Source organism: Geotrypetes seraphini, chromosome 4, assembly GCF_902459505.1.
Source record: "Geotrypetes seraphini chromosome 4, aGeoSer1.1, whole genome shotgun sequence".
Classification (NCBI taxonomy): domain Eukaryota; kingdom Metazoa; phylum Chordata; class Amphibia; order Gymnophiona; family Dermophiidae; genus Geotrypetes; species Geotrypetes seraphini.
This window is the reverse complement of record NC_047087.1, coordinates 110,250,152-110,271,568: the sequence shown is the minus strand read 5'-3', so window position 1 is coordinate 110,271,568 and position 21,417 is coordinate 110,250,152. Positions and strand designations below refer to the sequence as shown.

The window sequence follows — 21,417 nt, the reverse complement described above, 5'->3', positions numbered from 1 at the left end:
TACTTGGGATAATGTAGGGTTAAGTGAGCTGCCCAGAGTTGTAAGGAGCTGCAGTGGGAACTGAACCTGGTTCTCAGGCCATTGTGCTATCCAGGCTACTCTTCCACTCCTGGGCCTGGGCACAGATTTCCCACTTTGCCACAAATACCCGCTCATATGGGCAGTGGCGTAGCGAGGGTGAAAGGCGCCCAGGACAGTGGCACCCCTTCCCCACCCCGCCATCCCCCCGCTGCACATGCATCCCTTCTTATTCCCCATACCTTTTTAACTTCTCCGACGCAAGCAGCATGCCTGTGTTGGTGTTGGCTCGCCCTTTGATGTCACTTTCTAGGCACCGTACCTAGAAGTGACATCAGAGTGCCGATGCTGATGTGGACAGCAATGTTGCTCACACCAGAGAAGTAAAAAACATACAGAGGAAGGCAAGGGGTGTGCACAGCATGGGGAGGAGGGGTGACAGCACCCCTAGCAAGACAGTACCTTTAGCGTACTGCCCCCCCCCCCACACTCTTACTACGCCACTGCATATAAGGTAATAATAATAATAATTTTATTTCTTATATACCGCTGTACCGTGAAGTTCTAAGCGGTTTACAGTAGAAACAGAAGAAATGCAATAAGTAAGATTAATTAAGATGAAGAGAGAGTACTTAGAGTTCCCTGACTGTCCCAAAGGCTCACATTCTTGCTAAAGTACTTGAGAAAAATAAATTAGTTAGGTTATAAACAGAGTAGAAGAAGGTAGGAAAACAGTTCATTGGAAAATTAATTTTGAATACATTATACATTATATATTGTTCAAGTCGGAATACAAATTATAGGAGATTTGGACATTACCAAAAGAATTGCGTAATAAAGATTATCTAGATAAATTACATAACAGTGATTCATGTACATTACATGGTGTGGTAGAGGATTCAATTATGAAAATTACATATCAGGGAATCAAGTGATAAGAGAATATAGTGGAGAATATCAGTATATACGGTTTACAGATTGGAAGTTACCTAATAATGACATAAGAAGTTTATTGGATAGTGTGGAAAATGTTTATATAGGAATCAGAGTATGTATGATAGGAAAGGTTCTAAGAATTGATTAATGTGTTATTCTATAGAGGGAGAGCTTGTGCATAAAGGGAGGATATTAGTTGGTAATGACGTGTTTTCTGAATAGAAATGTTTTGATTTCTTTTCGAAATACTTTGATGTCTGTTGTATTGATTATTAGTTTGGTGATTGTGGGGTCAATTTTTGCTGCCTGTGTCGCTAGAAGGCTGTCGTATAGTTTCTTAAGACGGGTTCCATTATTAGGTGGGAAGGTGAATAGATTTTGAGTTCTTCTTGATCTGGATGAGCGGTAGCGGTTTAGGCGGTTGTTTAGGTAACAGGGGGCAGTTCCATGGGTTATCTTAAACAGCAGACAATAGAACTTGAATTGAGTTCTTGCTTTTATCGGAAGCCAGTGAGAGTCTATATAGGCGGGAGTGATGTGGTCAAATTTGCTGAGACAGTAGATGAGTCTGATGGCAGTGTTCTGAACTGTCTGTAGTTGTTTTATCATATTGTTAGGACATGTTAGGTAGAGGCTGTTGCAGTAATCCAAGTTACTGAGTGTGAGGGATTGTACAATGTAGGTACTCCAACTAACTTCTAACTTTACTGATGGGTAATGAAAAACAAATACTGCTTTGAATTAGTCTTTTTTTTCCTGATTTTATACAGCATTATTTACTGTATAGTCTCGGACATCTTACATTTCTTTATCTGTGTCTATAATCTTCACTGCTTGTCAATTTTTTTGGGCCCAGGGTTTCCCCAGGTACTAGGCAAACCCAGAGCAGGATTAATTCTTCGAGGGACCCTAGGCATACAAGAATACTGGGCCCCCCTGGCCATGCCCTACCCTGCCCACGCCCCCATTTATCTGTTTTCTTATTCACTTCATTTCTACTTGTATTTCTTCTTTTTTTTAAATTCAAAACAAACAAAGATTAGCATACAAGTGCACAGTTTTTCTTCTATGCAACCCCCAAACATCCCTAAACAAATCCCCCTTCCTTCCCTTCCCACCTACTTACCCAGTACTTTAACTCTGAACCCTTTCCATACATATATAAAAGTGTTCAAATATATTGTAAAGCAGTAATACTGTCCAAAATATAAGTCTATATTAATAACCAAGTTTACAACGCCCCAAGCAGTCCACCAAAGAATCCAACATGAAACAAAAGAAGATCGTCAGAAAATAAGGAGATTCAAATCAGGTTTATTCAAAGGTGCTCCCAAGAACCATGCCCGATGCATTTCGCCAAATAAGGCTAGTGAACGCTAACAGAAAACCATGTCTTTCATACACACAGTATGGAATAAGTAATCACAAACTAAAAATAGAAATATGTAGATTAAGGTTAAACTGAACCTCTAAGAAGCCAAACTGCATACAGTGAAACACCAGAGAAACAATAACACATCTCCCCCTAATACTTTGCAAAATTTAAATATAGCAGATGTAAATTTGAAGAAACTGACAAACAATCATCACTTTACACATTAACAAATAGAAATAAAACAAAAATTGAAAATAAGAATATACCATTTTATTGGACTAATCCATTTTTCAATAAACTTTCAGAGGCCATAGCCTCCTTCTTCAGGTCAATATAGTATACTGCTGTTACATTATACTGTCCTGACCTGAGAAACAGGGTTTTGTTCTCTAAAAGTTAGTAAAAAATGTATTAGAAATTAGTCCAATAAAAGGATTACCTTATTTTCTGTTTATAAAAGTTTTATCAATACAACTATAATACTATTTTATTCTAAAGCAACAAAAAAAAATAAATATTTTTTTCTACCTTTTGTCATTTCTGCTTTAATCATCGTCTTCACTGTCTTCTTTCTTGCCAGCATCTGTCTTCTCTCTGTCTTCCATGCAGCAGAAGCCCATTCCATCCACTGTCTGCCCTCTCTCTCTGCCCCTTCCATCCACTGTCCTCCCTCTTCCCGTTCCATATGGCATCTTCCCTCTTTTTTTGCTCCTTCCATAAACTGTCTATCCTGTGCCCCTTCTCTCCTTTGTACATGATTCATTTCAGCTCTGCCACCTCTCCATTTTTCTTTTTCTTTGTCACCACCCCTTCCTCTAAGCTCTGGCATCTCTCTCTTCTCCTTTCTTTCCTTCCCACCCCCAGTCTGGCATCTTCCCTTTCCTGATGCCCTAGCATCTCTCTCCTTTCCTTTTCTTCCATCTCTCCCTCCCCCTCCATGCTCTGACAACTCCTCCTTCCTTTCCCCCTTCCTTTTCCCTTAGTCTGGCATACCTTCCTCCCTTCCCTCCAAGCCCTGGCATATCCTTTCATTCCCTCTCTCATCTTCCTTCTCCCCCTCTGCTCCCTTTCCTCCTTCTGTCACCCAAGGCCTGGCATCATGAGCTTCTTCAGGCAGCAGTATTCACAATTTGCTGCTGTTGCCGGCTTCAGGTCTTCTTCTCTGTTGGATCCTGCCTTCATGGGAACAGGAAGTAGGCAGGACCCGGTAGAGAGGAAGGTCTGAAGCCGGCACAGCAGCAAATTGTAAATATTGTTGCTGCCCAAAGAAGTTAATGACGCCAGGCCTTCCTTGGAGCATCCAGGGCAGATCGCTTCTCTCCCCTTGAACCCCCACTGACTCTCCTATCTCTCTGTCCCCTACGAACCTCGCCAACCCTCCCACTGCGATAAAATTGACCAACCGACAAACTTCCCTCCAGCAGTGTCGGCAGCCGCAGCACTCTAAACAGGTTGCTTCGCGGCTTTCTCCTGCTGGTGATTCCCTCTGTTGTGTCATTGATGGGGGGGCCTGGGGCGATGACGCTGCTGCTGCTGTCGGCGAATCCAGCAAAGGTGAGGACCTAAAGCACCGCACCGGAGGGCCCCCTGACCATTTCAGGTCCTAGGCCTGTGCCTACTGGGCCTACCCTTTAATCCAGCCCTGGGCAAACCTACTTCTCTCTGATTGAAGCTCAACTCTGGGATCCTCTTCCACACAGACTCTCTCAAAAGAGGAATTTTCCCCCAACAATACCTTCTCCTGTGTTTTAGCTCCTGTTTGGTGCATATCTCTCTTGCTTTAGTCTGTGGCTCAGATTCCTGAATTCACACCTCTGGTATAATACTTGCAATAATGTGAATTTCTTGCAAATTCTAATTTAGAGCTAGTGAGCCTGTTCTGATTTGTTCAAGGATTTTAATTAGAATTTAATATCAGGGCAGGTGCACCAGCTCAGCAAGATCTGGTTCCTGGTTCAGGTCATCCTCTTTCTGGGAGGCTGGGCCTGAAGATTCTGTGTAAGAGGCAGCTATAGTCACTACTTAGATTGTGAGTCACTAGGAACAGAGAAAGTACCTATATATAATATGTAAACCACTTTCTAACCCTGGCTTATAATTTATGGTTCATTCTGATTAAGCTGAAGTCAAAAGGAGCATAAGAAGATTATCAGAGAACGTCAATTATTTTCAACAGTGAAATAATAGTGTTTACATTTCTCTAGAGATCTTCCTCTTTGTCAGAAATATTGGCTCAGTTGAAGGATTTTATAGTTCTGTCCCATGAGATGAGTTTTCTGTATCAGTAGTGCCTCATTTCTTGCATTAAAATAATACAGACTTTATTGCAGATCATTTTAAAGCTGTTCCTTTATTTCCCACTTGGTTTTGTTGCTAAGCAGCAAACTAGTAATGGGTGAAACCACTTTGAATTAAATCAAGTGGGGTTTGGACAGACCCTTAGAGCTATAAATGAGGTCTGCAGAAGTCTTGACCATGGCTCAGCTCAGGTAAATGGGGGATTATTTGAAGCCCTACCCTGGTGCATCTAAAAACTTTGCGGCTCAGCGCAGATAAATCTGAACCATCCGTGGATCCACATAGATAAATCCAGTTTATTCATGGCATCTCAGATACCTATATTCCCCTTGCAGTCTGGATATTTGTAGAAGAAAATATGTGTAGAATGGATGTTTAAAAACTGTGTATTTAATATGCACTTAGGAGTAAATTCTATGCTAAAAAAAAAATCAGCCCTTATTGTTATTCTATAAACTGCCTCTGGAGTTAGGTGTGATTCATTGAATCGTGTGTAGTGCCCATCCGCATGACTAATATTTAGGAGCAGGTGTTTATGCCAGTGAAAACCAGGCCTAAATGCCTGCACCTGCGTTGTGCATGAATCAGGCATATTCTATACTAGTGCGCCTAACTTTTAGGAATGCCCATGACCTGCCCATGCTTCTCCCCTGACCATGTCCCCTTTTGAGATTAGCGCACTAAAATTTACATGCACCACTTAATAGAATATGTTTAGAAAGTTGTGCACATAAATTCTAATTAGTGCCAATGACTGCTTGTTAATTGGCAATTATCAGCACTGCTTGGTTTGCTAACCAAGTTGCGTGCGCAGATTTTCAATGCGTACAGATTTGTGTGTGCAACTTTGAGCTCGGTATGTAGAATCAAGGGGATAAAATTGCATGCGTACAACTGATATGGGAACAGCATTTTCTACATGTAAAGTATGTTTTACTCATGGAACATGGCTATTTTAGATAATACACAAATTAAATGGTGCCAAATATATGTCTATGGAACCAGCCATCCACTGCTGTCCAGCCTGTGCATAAAAGGCAATTCTAAAATTTGACACCTACACTTATCTGCCACTTAGGTATGTTAGAGGCGGCAAAATGGGTAGTTACTTGCACACATGCACTAGGTGTTATTCTTTAAGGTCACCCCTAAGTACTATAGCACATAACTGCAAAGGGATAGGGATGGGACTTGATATACCACCTTTCTAGGGTTGCAGTTAAAGCAGTTTACATATTATATACAGCAGTGGTCTCAAACTCAAACCCTTTGCAGGGCCACATTTTGGATTTGTAGGTACTTAGAGGGCCACAGAAAAAAATAGTTATGTCTTATTAAAGAAATGACAATTTTGCATGAGATAAAATTCTTTATAGTTTATAAATCTTTCCTTTAACTGTTAAAGGAAAAATTTATAAACTATAAAGAGTTTTACCTCATGCAAAATTGTCATTTCTTTAATAAGACATTAACTATTTTTTCTGCAGCCCTCACAGTTAAAGTTTAATATCTTTCCTTTCTCAGAACTGACACATTTCAATCACTATATTGAAAACATAATCATTTTCCCTGCCTTTGGTGACTTTATTTTTCTATGCTTTTAACTATGTTTCCAGGGCCTTCTTGTCCATTGACTGTTTTTCTCTCCGTCTTCACTTTCTGCCTTGCATCCATCTTTGGCATTAACTTAACATTCCATTTTTCCATTTTTTGGCTTTCTTCTCAAAATCTACGTTTCCATGTCTTACCTTCCCTTCCTCTCTCTCTCTCCTTCCCTCCTTATTTCCATAGTCTGACATCTCTCTCCGTCCCTCTTTCCTCCCCAGTGTTACATTTCTCTTTCCCTTTCTTCTTTCTGCCCCCTGCAGTCCATCTTCCTTCCTTCCTTTCTGGCCCCCCTCCCACTGCAACATTTCTCCCTCCTTTCCATCAGTCCAACATTTTTTTCTCGCTTCCTCCTGCATGCTTCTCCTCTGGTCCTCCTTCCCTCAACCAAACAACATCTCTCTCTCCCTCCATGAGTCCAACTTTTCACTCTTTTCCCTCTCCCCCTTTACCCAGTGTAACAATTGTCCTTCCCTCCTTTCTGTCCTCCGTATCCATCTTGCCCTCTCCATGAGTCCAACACTTTCTGCCTCCTGCATGCTTTCTCTCTCTGTCCTTGCCTCTTCCCTCAGTGGCATCCCTCCTTCCCACCCCCCAACCCAACATGCTTTCTCCCCATGCACCATCTCATCCTCCCCTCCAGTGTGTAGCACCTTTCCTTTATCTTCCTTTCTGCCAGGTCCAGCAGCACCTCTTCTCCCTTCCTTTTACCTCCCCCTTGTCCAGCAGTACCCCTTCTCTCTTCCCTGCTCTCCTCACGAAGGCAGGAGTCCCAGCATACGCGATGGAAGCAGGAAGTTGCAAGTCAGCTGACGCCACCGCCGGAGCATCTCTTCCTGCCTAGTGTGTAAAATCGCACCGGCGTCAGCTGACTTGCAACTGCCTGCTGCCATCACATATGCCGTGACTCCTGCCTTCACGTATCTGGCAGATATGCGAAGGCAGTAATCCCGGCATACGCGATGGTAGCAGGAAATTGCAAGTCTGCTGACGCCGGCGCCTCTCTTCCTGCCCAGAGTGCAAGATTGGGTAAGACTTAATCTAAGGCCTGATTGGCCAATCAGACCTTAGACTTAGTGGGGATGGGCGGACCCGCTATGCCTAAGGCCTGATTGGTCCAGGCTTCTAGAGCCTGGGCCAATCAGGCCTTAGGCTTCAGCGGGATGGGCCAGGAAGGGGCGGGCCCGCTTCATTTCGACAAGGCGTGCCTGCCGGCTCAAGACATGCAAGACCTATCTAAGAACAGGTTTGGTGGAGTGGAGGTTTGGGGGTTGTTAGCGCCGGGGGGGGCGTCTTTGGGCAGGAGGGATTGGACACCCTCCTGCCAGCGAAAGATATTGGCGGGGGGGGGGAGATCGGTAATGTCGGGGGGGCAGTCGGTAGTGTCGGGGGGGGGCGGCCGGTAGTGTGGGGGGGGGGTGCGTCTTCGGGCAGAGGGTTTGGGCACCCTCCTGGTCAGGGAACCGTGGCCCGCTATACTTATAGCGGCAGAGAGATCCCTTGCCGCGATAAGTGTAGCGGGCCGTGTCTAATCTAACCCGTTTCTCTAACCCGCGTCTGTAACATGGACGCCGGTTACAGAATCGGGGTTTAGTTTAGGCCGATTCTGAATAGGACGCCTCTCCCGGGCGCCCTATTCAGAATCAGGGCCTAGGTGTCTTGCGGGCCTCGCCTTCAATATAGGCGGCCTGCCTGGGGAGCATTTTTTTAAAAAAACGTGCATCCCGATTGGCTGATTAGACAGCTGTAGGACGCCTACAGCTGCCTAAAATCGGGATGCACTTTTAGAGAATCAGGCCCTTAGGGTTTGTGATTCCTGTGATGTGCTGTGTTCTTCCCTGGCTGTATTCCATTTTACCCAGGAATCCACGAAACTAGTTCAAAACATTTCCCGTGATACCAATAGATTCCAAACAATCTAAAAGAATGGAGTGATCTACCAGATCGAAAGCGCTACTGAAGTCCAACTGCAAAATCAAAGCGCTTATACCTTGACTAAATAGTGAGTGCAGATAATCTAACAGAGAAGCCATGATTGTTTCGGTACTAAAGCCTGACCGAAAACCAGATTGATTACCTTGCAAGATGTTAAACTTATCCAAGTATGTAATAATTCTGCATTACCACACCCTCCAATAATTTAATAAACAGGAATACTAGCAACGGGTCTGAAATTAAATGCAGTACAAGTTGATTCTTTAGTATTTTTTATAATTGCTGTAATCACATTTTTGACCCAGTTCCTCTGGAAACTTCCCTATCGATAATAAAAAATTAACCCAAATCAACAATTTAGCCTTAAAAGTAACAGGAGCAGCTTTCATAACTCTCGGGAGACAGTTATCAAGTCTACAGTATAAATTAACATACTTGTTGTAGAACTTACTAAAAGTTTCCCAATCGATAACTGTGAACTTGTTCCAACCCAAATCTACTCTGGGAACCTCTGAATCCTGGAGGATAGGGAAACACCAATGCTGATTAATGGGCTCAACTAAGGAAGACCTCAATTCTTGTATTTTAGTATTGAAAAAAATCAGCCAATATGTCCGCAGAGAGAATAGATTCTTCAGCGGAATCATTAAATGTCTCTATATCATAAAGGTCATTAACTAATATTAAAAGACTGCTACTATTAATAGATACATTGCCAATCTTTTGAGCATAGAAATTTTTACGTTTTTCTTTTATCAAGTTTTTATAGTTTTTCAGTTTTTGTCTCCAAGCCTCTCTTTTTTTCCAAGGTTCCCGATTTTAACCACTGTCTTTCCAGTTTCCTTAAATCCCTTTTTACCATTAGAAGATCTGTGTCAAACCATCCATCTAAATTTCTATGTCTCTTTCTTCTCACTTTAATAGGGGCCATTTCATTTAAAATATAGATACTGATATCGATTCATGAGTCCATAAATTTTTCAATATCATCATTTTGTTTTGAAATTATATCATAATGTGATCAGAATTCAACAGAGTTAATCAAGCCTCTACTAGCATGAGATTTTGTATTTCTTTTTTTATTATTGGTGTTAGATTGAGCTATCGTTAATTGCCAATCAAATTCAAAATTCCGTAGTCTATGGTCAGACCATAATGAATCAGCCCAATTCACGTGTTTCCAGCAAATCTTAGGATTATCTGGTTCTTTGGAAGAAAAAGTAATAAGATCTATCTGATGGCCTTTTTGGTGGGTTTTTACTGGAGATGATTTGAAATAACCTAATGAGGAAATAAATGGCCAAAACTCTATAATTTCAAGTTGATCTTCTTGTTCAAGATGAATATTAATTTCACCACTCAATAGATTATAAGAACCTGATATCAAATTATTTAGCAAAAATTCAAAGAAATCCTCCTTCGCTAAATTCCATTTTTTAGGAGGTACATAAAACAGAGTAGTAATTAAGACATCCGCTAAGGATTTGGAAGTTAATTTAAAAGATAATATTTCTAAATCAGAAGTGGATTTTGAATTTAAAACAGTACAATTTAAATAATCTCTAAAAATAACTTTAAGGCTGAGGCAGTACAAACAGTGGCTAAAAATCACTCTTTACCACTCTCAACTCTAAGACAGAAATCTTCTGCATTAGTGAGGATTTCATATCTGTGATCAAATTTGAGCTGATATCTGGAGTGACGTCGCTAAAGAAATCTACTGTAGCGGCATTTAATTTTTGAAAGGGCGACTACGATAAAATGAGAAAATGGTTAAAAATAAGCTAAAAGGATTGTGGCAAGGTTAGGACTATAAACCAGGCATGGATGTTATTTAAAAATACCATCGTAGAAGCTCAGAGCAGATGTATTCTACATATTAACAAAGGTGGAAAGCAGAAAAAGCGAGAGCCAGCATGGTTAAAAGGTGAAGTGAAAGAGGCTATTAGAGTCAAAATACATCCTTTAAAGAATGGAAAAAGGATCCAAATGAAGAAAATAAGAAGAGACATAAGCTCTAGCAAATTAGATGCAAAGCATTGATGAAGAAAGCGAAGAAATAATATGAAGAGAAACTTGCCAAAGAGGCAAAAACTCATAGGGCTCCTTTTACAAAGCCGCGCTAGTGGTTTTATCGCACGCACCGGATTAGCACGTGCTATAGCGCACGCTAGCCGGAAATCTACTGCCTGCTCAAAAGGAAGCAGTAGCGGCAAGTTAGCGCACAATATTCCGCACGTTAAGGCCCTAGCGCAGCTTTGTAAAAGGAGCCCATAGTAACTTTTTTTTTTAGGTACATTATAAGCAGAAAACCTGTGAGGGAATCCATGGGACCATTGGATGATTAAGGAGCAAAAGGGGTGCTCAGGGAGGATAAGGCTATAGCGGAGAGACTGAATAAATTCTTTGCTTCAGTCTTTACAGAAGAAGATGTAAGAGATCTACCTGAACCATTAATGGTTTTTTTGGGGGTGATGATGTGGAGGAACGGAAAGAAATCTTGATGAACCTGGAAGATGTACTAAGACAAACTGACAAGTTAAAAAGTGATAAATCACCTGGACCGGATTGTATACATCCCAGGGTACTGAAAGAACTCAAACATGAAATAGCTGACTTGCTGTTAGTAATCTGTAACCTGTCACTAAAAGCACCTGTAGTACCTGAAGATTGGAGGGTGACCAATGTTACACCAGTTTTTAAAAAGGGTTCCAGGGGAGATCCAGGAAATTTTAGATCGGTATATCTGCCTGACTTCAGTGCCGGGCAAAACAATCGGCATAGGTTTAGCCAAGGGAGATCTTGCCTCATCAATTTGCTTGACTTCTTTGAAGGTGTGAATAAACATGTGGATATAGGCGAGCCAGTTGATGTAGTGTATCTAGATTTTCAGGTTGGGCAGACTGGATGGACCATTCGGGTCTTTATCTGCTGTCATCTACTATGTTACTATGACAACATTCCTCATGAGAGGCTCCTGAGAAAATTAAAGAGTTATGGGATAGGAGGCAATGATCAATGGTGGATTAGGAATTGGTTAATGGTAGAGAACAGATGGTAGGGTTAAATGGCCATTTTTCTTAATGGAGGAGGGTAAATAGTGGAGTGCCACAAGGATCTGTACTGGGACTGGTGCTATTTAACTTATTTATAAATGATCTGGAAATTGGAACAAGTGAGGTGATTACATTTGTAGATGACACTAAACACATGCAGATTGTTAAAAATTGCAGGCAGACCTTAGGAAATTTGAAGACTGGGCGTCCAATTGGCAGATGAAATTTAATGTGGACAAATGCAAAGTGATGCACAATGGGAAGAATAACCCAAATCATAGTTACCAGGCGCAAGGGTCCATCCTGGGGGTTAACACCCAAGAACAAGATCTAGGTATCATTGTAACTAATACCTGAAGCCTTCCACCCAATGTGTGGCGGTGGCCAAAAATGCAAGCAAGATGCTAGGAATTATTTTAAAAAGGGATGGTTAACAAGACTAAGAATATTATAATGCCTCTGTATCACTCCATGGTGTGACCTCACCTAGAGTATTGCTTTCAATTCTGGTCACCTTATCTCAAGAAAGATATATCTGAACTTGAAAAGGTTCAAAGAAGAGCGACCAAGATGATAAAGGGGGTGGAACTCTCATATGAGGAAAGACTAAAAAGGTTAGGGCTCTGCAGCTTGGAAAAAAGATGACTGAGGGGAGATATGATTGAAGTCTACAAAATTCTGAGTTGCATAGAACGGGTACAAGTGGCTTGATTTTTTTGGAACTGCATCAAAACAAATTACAAAAACTAGGGGACACTTAATGAAGTTACAAGGAAATACTTTTAAAACCAATAGGAGGAAATATTTTTTCAATCAGAGAACAGTTAAGTTCTGGAATGCATTGCCAGAGGATGTGGTAAGAGCAATTAACATAGCTGGTTATAAGAAAAGTTTGGACATAGTCCATAGTCTGTTATTGAGACAGACATGGGGTAAGCCACTGTTTGCCTTGGATCGGTAGCATGGAATGTTGCTACTATTTGGATTTTTGCCATGTACTAGTGGCCTGGATTGGTCTCCGTGAAGACAGGCTATTGGGCTAGATGGACCATTGGTCTGACTCACTAATGGAAGTAAAACTCAGATGTCTCAAGCCATCCTCCTTTTTCTGGAGCCATATGGTAACCCAAAGACTGGGACATCACTCTTACCCTAGTAGCGTAACTATGGGTGGACCTGAGTAGTCACAGTCCCACCTAAAATGGTGCACCTCTGATGTAGCTGGCAGGGCAACCCAAACTCCACCAGCTAAAGACTCCCAGCATCTTTCCCTTCCCTCCCCTGCAGATGTACTAGCATCTCAAATTCAGATTTTAAAGCCTTCATTTCTTTGCCAGCAACAAATATTGGTATTAAAAACATGCATGCACAGAATAGCATCTCTGCGTGTGCAGCTGTAGGTATTGATACAATTTTTGGTGCCCAAGATATAGCAGTCACTAATTGCAGACTTGTTTGGCATGCTCTCATACAGTATATTAGCGCACATTTTATGCATATAACTTATTTGCATATCCCTTGTGTGAAGGACAATTCTATAATCTAGCCCAACTAGCAGTTATGGGGCTCATTTTCAAAGCACTTAAACTTACAATGTTCCATAGGTTATTATGTAACATTGTAAGTCTAAGTTCTTTGAAAATATGCCTCTCTGTGTGTAAGTGTACACACATTCTGCTCTCATATACATGCTGCCTCAGTCGAGGACTCTTTCAGCAGACGTAGTATATTCAACAGAAAGCTAAACCTTAGGGCTCCTTTTACAAAGGTGCGCTAGGGCACGTGTTAAATTCCCGAGCGCGCTAGGCGGTAGATTTTCGGCTACCGCACGGTAATTTTGTGCATGCGCTAAAAACCCTAGCGCACCTTCGTAAAAGGAGCCCTTAGTGTACTAATGTGTACGCAGGCAGTCATTTTCTGAAATATACTTTTTTGAATAAATATAGTAGATTTACTCACAGTTGATAAATTTTTGAATATTGCAGCTGGAGGTGAAGGTTTGAAGAACAGAAGTTTTGTGGCAGAGGTGAGAGAATAATTAAGATAGTAAGGTATTCCAAGTTCCAGAGATGAAATCCTGAATTGTTCATGTGTGTGGTCAGACGGCTTCAGTTAAAAAATGCTGGTCTTTGTTTGGGGACTACAGCCATATGTGGATAAGATGGAAGCAGAAATGTAACTGATTCTGAGACAAAGGATTCTCAGGGAGTAACCAGAAGGCTAGGGGTGAGAAGAGAAGAGACCAATAGGGGCAGAACTTGGCAACAGGTAGCAGAGAGAGGTCATGTCTTTGCAGACCCATCAGAGCAACGGTTGTAGAGGTGACCAGGAAGTACAGCAATGAGACAAAGAACTCAAGCTTAGATGAGAAGAAAAGGGAAGTGATCTTAGGAGAAAGACCACTAGAAACAAAGCTTATACCGGTAAGCAGGAATGGCTGCAGTATATATGAGACTACATTTCACACAATGCTTTGCTCACACTATTATAACATACTCCACTGGTCAGAAAATCACTTCACATACGTTCCTCAGATTGCCACACCATTATACAGTGTGGTAGCCTATCCTCACCGGAACTTTATCTTATGTGACGATTTTAAATTTGACCTTATTCTTAAATAATTTTAACAGTTATATAATTTAAGACTTGTACTTATAAAGTGCTACTGTGCATGTTAAATAACTTATCTTTTAAGCCAGATCTGCATCATTCCCCACCGACGCGTTTCAATGATTTCATCAGGGTCGGGGACATGATAGGCTGGAAAATAAGATAACGTGTTTAATTAGCAAACCGGATAAAGACAGCTAAAAAAATACAAAGTTAAACAGAATATATTTACCAGACGTAGCCAAAATAATAGCATAACGCTGATCCAAACTGATATGACTTTGGCTACGTCTGGTAAATATATTCTGTTTAACTTTGTATTTTTTTAGCTGTCTTTATCCGGTTTGCTAATTAAACACGTTATCTTATTTTCCAGCCATTCATGTCCCTGACCCTGATGAAATCATTGAAACGCGTCGGTGGGGAATGATGCAGATCTGGCTTAAAAGCTAAGTTATTTAACATGCACAGTAGCACTTTATAAGTACAAGTCTTAAATTATATAACTGTTAAAATTATTTAAGAATAAGGTCAAATTTAAAATCGTCACATAAGATAAAGTTCCGGTGAGGATAGGCTACCACACTGTATAATGGTGTGGCAATCTGAGGAACGTATGTGAAGTGATTTTCTGACCAGTGAAGTACGTTATATTACTGTTTGACATTAGTGCTGTTCCTTGTCTTGAGTTTGCTCACACTATGGCAGGAAATGACTGCAGCATTACAGTTTTATGAAGTGAGAATAACATTCAACATCCCTTAGAGTTATGTCATAAACTAGCATGAGGCTGCTGAGGGTAGAACAACATACCCATGAAAGTGGCAGCAGTGTGCCTAAGGGCTATTCTACAAGAGTATGCCTAACTTACATAGCATGTAAATGCAAGGGGGCCATGTTCATGGGCGGACCTTGGACAGGGTTTCCGTCTATGTGCGTGACTTACAAAATACTGTAAGTTACACACATCTCTATTGTGGTTCTTTGTTCTTTGATTCTACTTTTTATTGTCTGGTCCCTTTAATATTCAAATCATGTTGGTTCTAGGCTCTGGTTTCTGTCAGTCTTCCGTTAACTCGCTCGCCAGGGACTCCTGCCCATTTGATGTTTTCTTCTTTCTCCATGCTCACTATCCATCTTCCATCTCCGTACCTTCCCTTTCGGTCTATGGCTGGTGTAACTGCAGGTGCATAAATGTGAAGTGTTATGATACTGTGTTACACTAGTATTGTACACTATAATGGAATTTGGGTTCCCAAATGCTGTTCTAGGTTCCTTCCACATGGCTTATATTAGGGAGCAAAACATTTTGTTTACATTTGCATTAAGAAACTGTACACTGAATTTTAGCACATGGTCTCAGAGGACCTTTCTGGGGCAAAGATAGTTTGGGAAGGGAGAATACATATGCTGGTTCAAAAATTAAATCAGCTTGCATTGTTTTGCCCTTATTTCACTGCCCACAGAAATAGGAGATTAAAGGTCTACAGATGCTTTGAATCCATGCACCTTGTAGGCATTTCTGAAAGGGAAATTACATAGAAACATGATGGCAGATAAAGGCCAAATGGCTCATCCAGTCTGCCCATCCGCAGTAAGCATTATCTCTTCCTCTCTCTATGAAATCCCACATGCCTATCCCAGGCTTTCTTGAATTCAGACACAGTCTCCGTCTCCATTACCCCTTCCGGGAGACTGTTCCACACATCTACCACCATTTCTGTAATTACCTCAACTAATTTTCCTCTCTTGGTCACAAGGTCCGTAGGAACACAAATGCCCATGTACTTTGCACCATCTCGGGCAAGTGAAAATGCCCCTCATGCAAGTCCATTCAGTTTGCAAGTTAATACAAAGTTGGCTTATTAGACAGACATAGCTGTGGCTCATTAGGCATCTGCTTCAGAGAGGTCCCTACTTCTGCCTTCAGGAAAAAAAGAATCTAGGCTGTTTTGGAAACATTATGTTGCCTCCCATTTTCACTGGGACCAACACAACTCACAAAACTCCATGCTACAATTGTGGGAGAACACTGTTTTTGCTTCTGCATTCGTTTCCTGTAATCAAAGATATTTCTTCCACTTGATGAATGCACACAATGTTCTCGTTTTGATTCAAGCTATTTAACAATTTTTGCTCTTATGTTTTCTGCAGGTGTGACAGTTTCTCAGTGACTTCTCCGAAATTACAGTTAAGTTATTAACATGAGTGTATATTCATTCTGAATAAGCAATTTTGGGAATAGATTTAACAGATGCGCTGAGCTGGATAATGGCAGAGTGCTGTACAAATGTATCAAAAATATTGTAATTTACATAAGAATAAAAATGTAAAAACACTTTACTTATATAGATATATTATTTTGTTTCTCTGCGCTGTCAACACCATCAAAACCTGACCCAGCTGCGGACTTTGCTATGGTGCACTTTCCCAAGGGATCATTTGTTCAATCGCTAAACCTCCTCCAGTGTGGACTAGCCATCATAGTGAGGAGCCAAAGATGCAGACTACAATTGTTTTGAGCATCTTTTTAAGTGCATTCTTAAGCAATCAGTAGACATTTCTGTTACTTGTTGGCTAATTTGCTTCCCCAGGTCTGTGATCCATAAAGCAGAATCTGGTACTAGAAACAAACTTGAGTCTCTGCCCCATTAACAGGCGCATTGTCATTGTTAATGCATCAGGGCCCAGAAACTATAAATGACGCCTAAAATTAAGCATGCCTAGATGATCTAGGAGCCTAGCTTAATTTTCTTAATTGGCTTAATCGGTGCTGATAATTGAAAGCGCCATTTTAAAAACCCCAATTACAAATCCATTAAAAAAATGAATTAGCTGATAGGCCCCTAATTTGGTAGGCGCCTACCACTTTGAGGTAGGCGTCTACACCGAGGCACCTACGAGCAAGTAGGTTTCAGGTTTATTTTAAAATTTGATATACCGCCTTATCAAAAATTCAAAGTGGTTTTACATAATATAAAAACAGAGTATAATAAAAATGTACATTAAAAACAAATTACAAGCAATGGTACAAACAATCAAACGCACTGGCTAACATAAACTTACCGATACAAGATGGAGAAGGGCAGAAATACAATTTGTATGAAGAGAAAGAGAGGGGAAGAGGGATCAAAACAAAAGGAAGGGGAACAAAGTATAAAAAGTCTAGAATTATGTAAAATAAACTAAAATGATAAAAAAAGGCAAGGAACAGATTTCCATTACCGTCCTTAAAAAGACTATTATACACCATATGCGTCTTTAAAAAGGTGTGGTTAGGGGTAGATTCAGGGCAGATTTTGGGCATGGTATGACTTAGGTGCTGATAGACGTCTAACAGGCGCACTCATTTAGGTCAAGAAAATGCTAGCCTGGCAGTGCGCCTAAGAATCCAATGCTTACTGGCACCTAAGACTGCTTAGGTATCATTAGGAGCAATTCTATAAACAGCGCCTAGCGGATGATTGACAATCATGCTCAACGGTGCCTAAGAGTTAAGCGTTGTTTATAGAATCAGGGCCTGGATGTCTTAAGGACATTTTTTTTTATCAGTTTACATACAGGGTGATGCAGAGGGAGAGAGATTTGATGCCATATTCAGGAAAGTGTAACTCAAAAGCCTCTTTAATTGTGGTAGAAAAAATTAACCACAAAACCAGTTAGATTTGGTAAATTGATTTAAATCATTTTTTTAAATTTAATTTTCTTAACGTTAAAATTCAAATAAAAAGTCTTGTAAGAGAAACTAGGCTAATATCTAAACAAACAAAAAACTCCACACAAGTTTGAACAGAGGGAAAAGAAGAAAGATCAAAACGTTATCATAACATTCCAGGCCATCCTTTCCAGAGAATAATAAGAAGGATAACCAAGGCACATTCTAGGAAATCCTATAATTAAACAGAAAAATGGGCTGGAGAGGCAGCAAGCAAGCATAATATAAAAATATCAATAGCAGGGAGAGGAGGTAAGAAGCTGTCAAAAAATCAATTTGGGGAAGCAAAGTCCCAGTAGATAGAATGCAGGAACGTAATCAAGTGGGCTGGTTATTAAACATGAACCACTGAGATTCTAATTTTACTACACATTTACAGAAAATTTAACCAAACGAGAACCCCTAACTGATGCATCTTACATCTGAACCCCCAAAACTGTTGTCTCCTCTGAATCCAAAACAGAGGTCTTTTAGATCTGCAGTAATGCAGATGCAAAAAGAAGGAGCAGATCCCAAACAATGTTGTTTAAGTACTCTTTTGGATTGCTTGAATGAAAATTTTGTTTTATCCACTGGGACTTCTGGCGCATGCTCAGTTTGTGAATTGATCATGTGCAAGATGTTCTGACAGTGACTGGAGGCATGCTGCCAACCTTTATGTCTGGTAGTGCAATAAATCAGTGCCAGGAAGAAGGAAGCAGCTAGGGAACTGACTGGTGAAGCTTCGTCATCTCCGCCAGCCATATAAAGGAGTGCTGCAGTTCCAGAGGGGGTCCAAGCCCCCAAATCCCTCCCATGGCTACGCCACTGTTTGATAAACCCCAGAATAAAGAAATGAAATAATCATAGTGTGGTGTTATTAGGGCATAACTATTGTTTTAAAGTTGTCTCCCAACATAAGTTCCTTTAGTCTTCTTAATACTTTCAATTTGACAAAAAAAGAAAAAGTTCTTTACCCAATGCTCTTGCATGTGCTTGGAAAGAGAGGGAAGAATCTACCATATCTCCTAAGTCAGGGGAGCCCACACTTTTTTGGCTTGCAAGCTACTTTTAAAATTATCAAGTCAAAATGATCTACCAACAATAAAATTTTAAAAACACAAAGCACACTGTACGCAGAGAAAATCTTAATTATTTATATTCCGGGGTTTTTTCAAAGAGGTCAAGGCAGATGACTTTAAAATATGCAATGTCACCTCAGTAACAACTAAATAAAAATAAACAAATATACCCCCTCCCCTTTAGCAGCACTGAATGTCCCGCGCTGCTCCCGACACTCATAGACTCCCTGCGCTAAAAAACGCTATTGCGGTTTAGTATAAGGGGAACATAGTACAAAATATAGACAGCAGATATAAATTCTCAAAATGGACACATTTTGAAATAAAATCATTTTTCCTAGCTTCATTGTCTGGTGATTTGATGGGTCTCCAGTTGCACTTTCTTCTGATTGTGCATCCAATATTTCTTCCCTTCTTTCTGCCTCCTGCATGCTTCCTCTCCTCCAGACCTCATTTCATTCCCAATCAACATCTTTGTCCCTCCATGAGTCCAACTTTTTCTTCCTCTCTCCTTGCCTGCCCCCTGCCATCCGACACACTCCATTCCCTCCCCAAACTTTTTCTTCGTCTCTCCCTGCCCCCTCCCCTTTCTTTCTGTCTGTCTTCTCTCTCCCTGCCACCGCTGCCGATTTAGTTGATGTTGCACACCCTGCATCCCCGATGCCGCAACAGGCCAGGCGTGTGCAGTGACTGCACAAGCGCCGGGCCCACAAGCCTTCCTCCACCCCCATGTCAATTCTGACGTTGGAGAGGACGTTCCAGGCCAGCCTGGCCTGTTGTGTCGGCATTGGGGAAGCAGGGAGAACACAAAGGCAATGTGAGTCTGGGCTCCGCAATCGATTCGCGTTGCCTTTGTGATCTACTGGTAGATCGCGATCCACCTTTTGGGCTCCCCTGTCCTAAGTATTTAATCTCCCTACCCAATGGAGCTCTGAGGCATTGAAACAAGGCAGGCAGGCCCTCCTCCAGTTGTAACTGCTCCCTTGTTGAGAAATGGAATTAAAAAAAAGGTACAGAGAAGGGTGACACAAATGATAAAAAGGATGGGTTGACTTCCCTATGAGGAAAAGCTAAAGCGGCTAGGGCTCTTCAGCTTGGAGAGGAGACGGCTCAGGGGTGATATGATAGAGGTCTATAAAATAATGAGTGGAGTAAAAAGGGTAGATGTGAATTGCTTATTCACTCTTTCCAAAAATACTAGGACTAAGGGCTATGCAATGAAGCTCCCAAGTAGTAGATTTAAAACAAACCAGAGAAAATATTTCTTCACACAACGTGTAATTGAACGCTGGAATTCATTGCTGGATAATGCGGTGAAATCAAGTTAGCTTAGTGGGGTTTTAGAAAGTTTGGATAATTTTCCTAAAAGAGAAGTCCATAGGCCATTATTGAGATGGCTTATTCCTAGGATAAGCAACATAAAATCTGTTTTACTACTTGGGATCTAGGTAGGTACTTGGGACCTGTGTTGGCCACTGTTGGAAACAGGATACTGGGTTTGATGGACCTTTGGCCTGTCCCAATATGGCAATTCTTATAATGTTGTGGTTCTTTGATGTTTGATTCTGCAAGTGCATCCTAGATCCCTTCCCATCCTACCTTTACGAAAAAATCCCTGCACAGGCCATCTCTTCCCTTACTAACCTCATAAACAAAGTCTTACTATCGGGCCTGTTCTCCACCGAAATGGGACACATTGCCTTATCTCCTCTTCTGAAAAAAACCGATCTTGACCCTTCCTCTCCTTCGAACTATCGCCCCATAGCAAACATCCCTCTTTTAACAAAACTTCTAGAGACCATAGTCGCTACTCAGCTCTCCTCTTACCTAGAGAGATTCTCCATTCTCCAACACTACCAATATGGATTTAGGCCCAATTTCAGCACCGAGTCCCTCCTAGTTTCCTTAATCTCAAAGGTGCAACAACTACACGCCTGAAACAAATTTGCTGTTCTCCTACAGTTTGATCTCTCCGCGGCTTTCGACGTCGTGCATCACGACATACTAATCTACCAACTTTCTGAGATTGGAATAGACTCCTCTGTCCTAAAGTGGTTCTCAAACTTCCTTCGCGATCGTTCCTACACTGTCAACACAAACGGCTCCAAATCCGCTTCGTGGACACCATCCTGTGGTGTTCCACAGGGCTCTCCCCTATCCCCTATTCTCTTCAACATGTATATGACCTCCCTGAAACTCCTCAAACTATCCCCCCTTGAAACAATTTACACATATGCAGACGATATCCTTATCCTCCTCGAAACAGATCCAAACCTTGCAAACCTCCAAGAGAACATCACATCATGCATAATGAGACTTCACGCCTGGTCCCTCTCAGTACAGATGAAATTAAATGGATCAAAAACAAAATTACTCTGGCTCGGCCCAAAATTAGCTCACCTGCCCGCCCTCTTCACCCTACCCACAGGCCCTGCTCTACACCTTGAGTTCTCAAGCAAGGTCCTCGGCATCACTATCGACTCCTCCCTTTCCCTCGACGATCACCTGAATTCCTTGGCAATATCTTGTTTTTTCAGCCTCCACATGCTGAGGAAAGTTAGATCCTATTTTCACCAAAAGCATTTCACCGTCCTTGTACAATCCATCATCCTATCCAAACTCGATTATTGTAATGCTATCTACTTATGCCTAACAAAAAAAAGTCTTCGCAGACTCCAGCTTATCCAGAACACTGCAGCCAAGCTGATTTTTGCCAAACGCAAATATGACCACGTCTCCCCACTACTTACCAATCTTCACTGGCTCCCAGTACTTTCCAGAATTCATTTCAAATGCTCCTGCCTA

At 41.3% G+C, this 21,417-nt stretch overlaps 1 protein-coding gene across 10 annotated transcripts in view; it reads left to right on the top strand.

Moving 5' to 3' along the window:
• The window catches only part of LOC117358755 (galactosylgalactosylxylosylprotein 3-beta-glucuronosyltransferase 1-like), a 97,133-nt gene that overhangs the window by 68,667 nt on the left and 7,049 nt on the right, over positions 1-21,417 (top strand). For 5 of the 10 annotated variants that reach the window (XR_004539083.1, XR_004539080.1, XR_004539077.1 and 2 more), the window contains 2 exons: positions 13,209-13,249; positions 15,991-16,026. The exons of 1 other annotated variant lie outside the window; for it this stretch is intronic. Coding sequence is in view for 1 of the 9 variants with exons in the window: in XM_033940369.1 (XP_033796260.1) it covers positions 13,209-13,226 (18 nt within the window). In the remaining 8 variants the exon portion in view is untranslated. Of the gene's footprint in view, positions 1-13,208; positions 13,250-15,990; positions 16,168-21,417 lie in introns of those variants that run through there. 4 more of the 10 variants (XR_004539078.1, XM_033940369.1, XR_004539082.1 and 1 more) reach the window with 3 other exon arrangements.